The following is a 7,348-nucleotide window of genomic DNA, read 5'->3' on the forward strand; positions in this document are numbered from 1 at the left end:
TGCAAGGTTATTTTGTCGTCTTATGTTTTGGGCTTATTGAGACAGTATTGAATTTTCAATGATAATTGATTTTCTTGATTGAGATTGGGAAATTAATTTATAGGGGTAACAGGTCATTTTGCAATCTTTTAACTCGTTTTTTGATAGAAAGAAGTCGATAGATAAAAATTTTTGCTGCTGCATTTTTTGTCTTTCATTACAAAATCTAAAAAAATGAATTGAATTTAAATAGCATTTCAAGAGAAATTCCATACATTTTTTGTTAATGTTAAAATTAAAAACTACTGTTCAATGAATGATTAACATTTTTTTTCAATTTTAAAATTAAATTTTCTCATTTTTTTGAAAATTTAACATTTAAGAAAAGTTAATCATTCATTGAACAGTTGATGGCACGATTAATAAATTTATTCATCAGTGAGGACATGAAAAAACTTCTCCAACTCAAAACTCAAATCCAACTAGTTTGAATTTAACAATCTAAATTATTCTATAAAATCATTTTTTTTTTACCTTTCGTTTACGTTCTTGAACAAAATCGATCCTTCGCACCCAAATATCTTCTGTGGATGAGTAATCTAAGGTACTGGAGCTGCTGGCTTGGCTCTTCATCTCAATCAAACTCGAGTCGAAGAACCTCTTATCAAAATGAGGACTCGGCAGAGGACTAGTTCGTGAAAAAATCATGCTACTGGAGTAGCTAGGTGGATCGGTGGCTGGGAAGGTCATCCCACCGCCAGCAGTGTGCCTCCTACGCAGAGGTGGTTTGCTGGATGTCGGTGATGTGACTGTCGTCGTGGTGAATCGTGAACCAGTTGATGCTGTTGGCGGTGGTCTCGAGTCCGAGACACTCGAGGTGGGATTCGACTTCTGATCAATTTTCTCAGAGCTCGATTTCGCCGATGAGGAGAGACTAGATGTCTTCGATGGCAGACTTTCAGATTTTTCTTGGGAATCTTGAGTTATTACTGGGGTTTTATCGTCGTCCTTGGTTCGTTTGGAAATGGTGTCACCAATTTTATCTGGAAAAAATTATTATTCATTTTTTTGAGAGATTTTTTAGATTAATTATCACCAATAATACCAGAATCCTTCTATTAATATGAGGTTTCGTTTAGAATTTATTCCAGATTTTAATCTTCAAAATTCAAGCTATGTTTATATTACTTCAAACCAACTCATCAGTGATCAGAAGTAATTATTCACATATAAAAAAATTTAATAGAAAATATTTTACAGAAAAATCGAATTAATTCCGAATGTATTTCTCCCAAATTTTTTCTTGCGTATTACCTTAATAATATTATCCCATAAAATCACCTGAACAATCAAATTTTGTTAATCTTAATTGAGATATGAACATCAACAATATAATAAAAATTCAAAATTGCCGATTGATCGCCAATAAAATATTTGGAAAATTTTTTGAAAAACGAAAAATTTGAAATTTATTGATTATTGATAGTAATGAATGTTCCCATATATTAAACGACTGCAACTCACTTTCTTCAGTCTCATATTCATCCTCCTCCCGACACTCCGAGAGTCGTCTCCCCCACGGATATGGACTATGAGTTTGATTTCTCGATGGCAATCTATTCACATGCGATAGAAAATAATGATGAAAAAAGCTATCTACACCATCCGAGTCCTCCCCAGAGCACTGCAGCATATCCTTGAGCGCTGCCAGTGACGTGATAGTATTATAATTAATAGTCGATACGAGATCATCGTCGATGTCACTGTCGTCAGTAGTGTCATCGTTCTTAGCGGGCTCCTCCTTCTTCTCAGCCGTTGTAACGAGTGTCCGATCAGCCTCTGGCTTCATCGATGACTCGGTCTTATCCTCCGAGCTCGTCTCGGATTCATCATCAGAGGACGATGTGGAGGTGGCTGAGGACTCATCGTCACGCTTCTCCTTCGTCTTCTCTCTGGTCTCCTTGTCAGAGCCCTTGGTGTCGTCTTCCGCGTCATTTGTAGCTTCGTCCATCGTCACTGCTGGTGCATCCACAGCATCTTTGATGCTCTCCAGGCTCTCACCGACTCTCGCCTCGCCATTCAATTCTTTCCCTATTATTCCATTAGTTTGCTTGTCATGTATTTCGGGGGTTTCCTTTTTTTCGTCACTCGGGCCTTCCATCTATGAATCTATAATTATATAAATTTGGGGATACATGTGTGTAAAAATTCAACATTTATAGAAAATTCGTAGCGAATTAGACAAATTTGCTGCGTTTTTAAAACATTTAAAAAAATCTGATGTTTTAATAAATAAATTCTAGTTTCGTTTTTTTTCGTCACTTGAGCCTTCCATCGATGAATCTATAATTATATAAATTTGGGGATACATGTGAATAAAAACTTCAACATTTATAGAAAATTCGTAGCGACTTAGACAAATTTGCTGGGTTTTTAAAATATTTTTAAAAACTCTGATGTTGTAATAAATAAATAAATGTACTAATCTATTATATTAATTATTCACATCCTGAGAAAATTTTCGAAAGCCCGAGGAGATTCGAAAAATTTATAAATGTTCTCAAACATGACAACGAATTTTTTAAAATATGCAAAAATTTTTAATTCATGAACTTAAAAAGCTCTCGTTATTCTTTTTCCTCTTCTTGGGGTGAGCCTCCCTGGAGGTACATCATCATTAACTACACGTGCTGATACATAATAAAAAGAAAGGGATGAAACGACAGACACTAATGGGCCACAAGCCAATATCACAACCGAGTGAGAGCTTGTTTACCACGAAACAGCGATGCCGAGTGATGCCAGCAATGTTCAGTCGTCAATCACTTACTGATTTAAACCACCGCCGTTACCCTATTGTCTAATTATATTTTGTATTATTGGTTGTTTCGTGACAATTGATCAGGGATAGCCGTATTCATAAATTATAATTACTGTTAAATTATTCAGTAGTCAATTGGTGGATATCTCTCTTGAATTTTAATTATTGAAGTAATCAACAATTTAAATAGTCAAATTTCGAATTATTCATTAATCAGTAGTTGAGTTAGGAAGATTGACGATTATTTGGGTAATCGAAAATCCCTTGTAAAAAGTTTAATATTATTTACTGGAGAGAAAATTTACAGTTCCATATTTTGAATGTTTAATTCATCATCAACTGGAAATTTAGATCAATAGTAAAATAATTGGTAAATTATTTTATTATTGATAGCAAAATAATAGTTTTAGTATTGATTATTTTACTATTTTAATAGTAAAATAATTTATCAATTATTTTGCTATTTTTTAATTTTGAAAAATTTTGTATTTAATAGTGAAGAATCGGGAGATTAATGCATCCCTGCAATTGATGGACTAAAGACACAATGATTTAGATCGAGGTGTTTACCTGAAGTGGGGGTTTCGAGACTACAAAATCCTGGAATTTCGGCTGGCTGCCTTTGCTCCCTTAGCTCTTCAGGTGTATTGTTTCATGAGATTTTTTCTCGAGGGAATAGACCGGAGGAACAACGACATCGAGGCGACCGGGTTGGCCTAGAGATTCTCCCCTGGAATACCAATTTCCGTATTTTTAATGCATAAACTTGACGTAAAAAACGAATTATGCTAACGACATTCGCCAGAACTTGTCGCATTTTGATTATCGTTTTATTTCTTTGTTTGTTACGTTCTGCTGTTGATCGTCATCAAAATGCTCATTTAATTCATTTCTAATTGATTAATTCACATTAATCTCGACTGAATAAGTTGTATAAAAAAATCAAATCCTATTGATTTTTACCACAGAATATTTTCCATAGTAAATTTTCCCTAAAAAAACAGATGAGCTGCAGAATTGTTCAATAGACTCGGCAAAAAGCTGATAGGAATTCAATTGAATTTCCTACCGAATTCCCCAGGATTTTTCATAATTTATTGCACATAAAAACGCGCATTTCCGCTGAATTTTGAAAGAACAAATAAATAAAAAAGTAAATAAATTTGACTTTACCATCACAGAACCACTCCCCTTGTATTTCTAATTCAATTAAGACTCCGTGTTTGGCATACATTCAGTCATAGATCTCACGAGTTACGTGTTTTTTTAATCAAGTTAAGTGGATTCAGCTCGCACGTTTGAGATACGTTTTTAATTGAAGACATGAGATACGTTCTTCCAGAATAAGCTCTTGAGATACGAGTTTGCGTGCGGAAGATTTGAGATACGTTATTTTCACAATTTTCATTAAATTCCCTCCAGGGCGCATTGAAACGAGGAATGAAGTACGAGATTTCGCTGTTGATTGCATCCTCTGATCGATTAAAACCCACCAATTGTGGAAAACTCCATCAATTAGTAATGATACCGTTGTAGATTAAAACGACTGGCAATGCGAGACCGCAAATAAATTCCCCACGTGCAATCGCTATCTCGTCCATTTTCTCCATCCACAAATATTTGAATAATTCGCTTTTACCATTGAACACTCAATATCAACAAACAACCTCATCACGTTGGGAATGAAATGAATAAAAACAAACGAATAAGCAAACTAATCAATTAAAAATCAATTAAGGCCCGGGTGTAGTATCTTTCGAATGTTATCAGGATTTTTTTTATCTTTTGTAATCCAAAATTGTCAATTGAGTGGTACATCATGTAGAAATTCCCAAAAATTATGATAGAATAATTAAAAAAAATAGAAAAAATTCTGAACTTTTTTAAAGAGTTTTAAACTATTTTTAATCGAGATTCAGAATGAGTTGAAAAAAGTGGAAATTACAAATATCTGGTTCGCTGTGGCAAATTATCTATTAGCTGTCATTTTTCATGGTGGATAACAAAATACTAACTCCTCATGGGAAGTGACAGCTAGGTATCTCAATTTTCAAAACAGTGGTATGTAGTCATCTGCCATTTTTATGTGATAAAAGTGTGATTAAAAAATTCTCCAAAATATTACAACTTTTTTCAAAGAGCCTTTTCCGTAATAAATGTCTCTGTGCAGTGTGGGAAAAGATTTACGAAATCAGTCTTCCCCCTTCATGATATTGGGTGAGAGGCCGGCATTTGTCACCGTAAATCAGATACATTTGTCAATTTCTTGTTATTCAACTTATTCTGAATATAAATAAAAAATGCTCTTTGAAAAAATTAAGAATTTCTTCTACTCTTGTTTTATTATTCATTCATAATTTCTCAAAATTTCTGCACGATGCAGGACTCAATTGACAATTTCAGATGACGAAAGATGAAAAAAAACATCGAGATAACGTTCGAAAGATAGTACACCCGGACCTTAAATGAACATTTTAGTGAAGGTAAATAGCAGAGCGTAACAAACAAATAAAACGACAATCGAAAGTAATTGAATGTGAACGACGAAAGTTTTTGTAATAATTTACATAAAATTATGTAAAATGGCTGTACCACCCAAACAAAGCGCTAAGTTCCGCCTTCCTCGAGACAAAAGGAGTTAATTCATGAAATTTCAAAGAATTTCCTTTCACATCCGTTCCCAGATCTTCGCACCTCAGGCAACAATAAACCGCATTCTATCTATCTACGAAATCTATGAAACAACCGCAACGTTTAATGTTTAGAATGAGCTTGAGAATTCCAGCTTTCATCAAAGCCTCAATAGGAGGCTGGGGTAAAACGGACACTTTTCACTTTTTTTGTTAATGAGGGGTTCAAATGTTGAAATTTAATAATTTTTTTTTCAGTACAAAGAACAACTCTTTCCCTTTGTGACGAGCCTAAACTGAGCTTAATTGATAAATTTGTTTCTGAGTGATAAATAATTTTAAAGAAGTCTAAAGTGTCCATTTTACCCCACCCTCCCCTAATCATTTCCCCCCAAAATCCCAATCTCACTGAATTCCAAGATGATTAACAAATTTCATGAACGATTCGACGTTAAATTAAATTCAAATTCTTAAAAATCAAAATTCAGCAGCGGTTGATGCTTAAATTTAAAAAATTTCAACTCATGCCTGTCCTCCGAGGATCTTTGTACCTCACGCTATAAAAAACGCGCTCTACCTCAGCAACCTGAACCCCAATAATCGCCTCAGACCATTCCTAATATTCCCACGGACGAATAAATAATCACAGAACACTGTACCCCTCTTCTCCACCATCCAAAGAAAACACTTCAATAGCCCCTTCCCTCCCCATCGAAATCAGCACATGAACATAATTGCATTAAGATAAGGCGTTATTTATCACAAATGAATACGTTTCATTTCCCTAGAAAAAAACCGACTCCACAAGTTTACAAAACACCCACCCACACCAGCACCTCAATTTCCCCGAGTATTTCAGTAACACCCGAAAAAATCCGACAACTTGAAATAGCCCAATGGAGCACCTATCCCCTATCAAACGTAGCGAATATCTCACTTGTTGTCCGCCACTTATAAGTTATCCCCGTCACCAATACCCACTCTCAACAAATGTTTTCAGGCTTCCTGCACGAATCCACGTGAACAAAAAAGCCACATACGACACGAATACCTGGAATTACTCAGGTATTCGATTGCAACATTCTCGCTAATTTCCTCCCATTCCTAGAGCCCAGCATTCCCAACAATCCGCAATAATTCTCACCCGATTACTTACTCAGATATAAATACACCGTCCGAATTAGGAAAATGCGGATAGAAGCCTTGAATCGAGAGTCAAACGCTGACGATGGAGTAACGAGACTGAATATCATAACCTTCATAATCGCCAATGTTTCTGTATTTTTATTATGGCACTCCTGTTGTACAATTTGCAACAGAGTAATTGTGGTCGTGGAGAACCGGTGTAGCCTTGCACATGTCTCAGTGATGTGAATATTAATGGGAAATAATTACCGATGAGTGAGTGAGCCCCTGGATCCACGCAGAACTGCACGGAATTAACGGGTTGTTGCAACCCCCCCCACTCGAATGGTTCAACTGTTCGGTCGGTCGGGGAAACCTTCACTGAGAAAACCCACTTCCGTATCCCGTTGGCCTTTTTTTCACTTTATTATGTGCGAATGGCGTGCAATCATTGCTGGGGTTTTGTGGGGACTGTGCATAGTGTAACACAAAGGCGAATCCACAAATCACTTGGGTAGGAGGGATGTGGCATGGTCAACTGGACGTTTCGACACACTGCGGGACTGCCGAACAGCTGACCGCAACATTTGGTGCGTGCGCCCCCCGTTTGCTCACGGCGTGCGTCACTTCCTCGTGCCGGAGGACTCGAGATATCACTCATCTGAGTTTGATGGTCTTTATTTTCGGAGGATCGATGGGGCAGCACGTTCTGGCTACTTTATTTATAATTTTTTTGGAAATTGATGAAATGTGAATTTGAGAAAATGCGAGTAATCGCTGGGGGGGGGGGGGG

General features: G+C 36.2%; 1 protein-coding gene across 2 annotated transcripts in view; it reads right to left on the reverse strand.

Annotated features, from left to right (window-relative positions):
• The window catches only part of LOC107045727 (5'-AMP-activated protein kinase subunit gamma-2), a 32,867-nt gene extending 25,736 nt beyond the window's left edge, over positions 1–7,131 (reverse strand). Inside the window, exons 1-4 of one of the 2 annotated variants that reach the window (XM_015268069.2) lie at positions 6,826–7,131; positions 3,371–3,530; positions 1,504–2,148; positions 514–1,022 (exon numbers count right to left, since the gene is read on the reverse strand). In XM_015268069.2, the coding sequence (XP_015123555.1) occupies positions 514–1,022; positions 1,504–2,140 (1,146 nt within the window). In that variant the 5' untranslated portion in view covers positions 2,141–2,148; positions 3,371–3,530; positions 6,826–7,131. Of the gene's footprint in view, positions 1–513; positions 1,023–1,503; positions 2,149–3,370; positions 3,531–6,586; positions 6,743–6,825 lie in introns of those variants that run through there. The other variant, XM_015268070.2, reaches the window with a different exon arrangement.
• Positions 7,132–7,348: the final 217 nt, after the last annotated feature.

This window comes from Diachasma alloeum, unplaced genomic scaffold (genome assembly GCF_001412515.2).
Source record: "Diachasma alloeum isolate Michigan unplaced genomic scaffold, Dall2.0 Dall_scaffold_01062, whole genome shotgun sequence".
In the NCBI taxonomy this organism is placed as follows: domain Eukaryota; kingdom Metazoa; phylum Arthropoda; class Insecta; order Hymenoptera; family Braconidae; genus Diachasma; species Diachasma alloeum.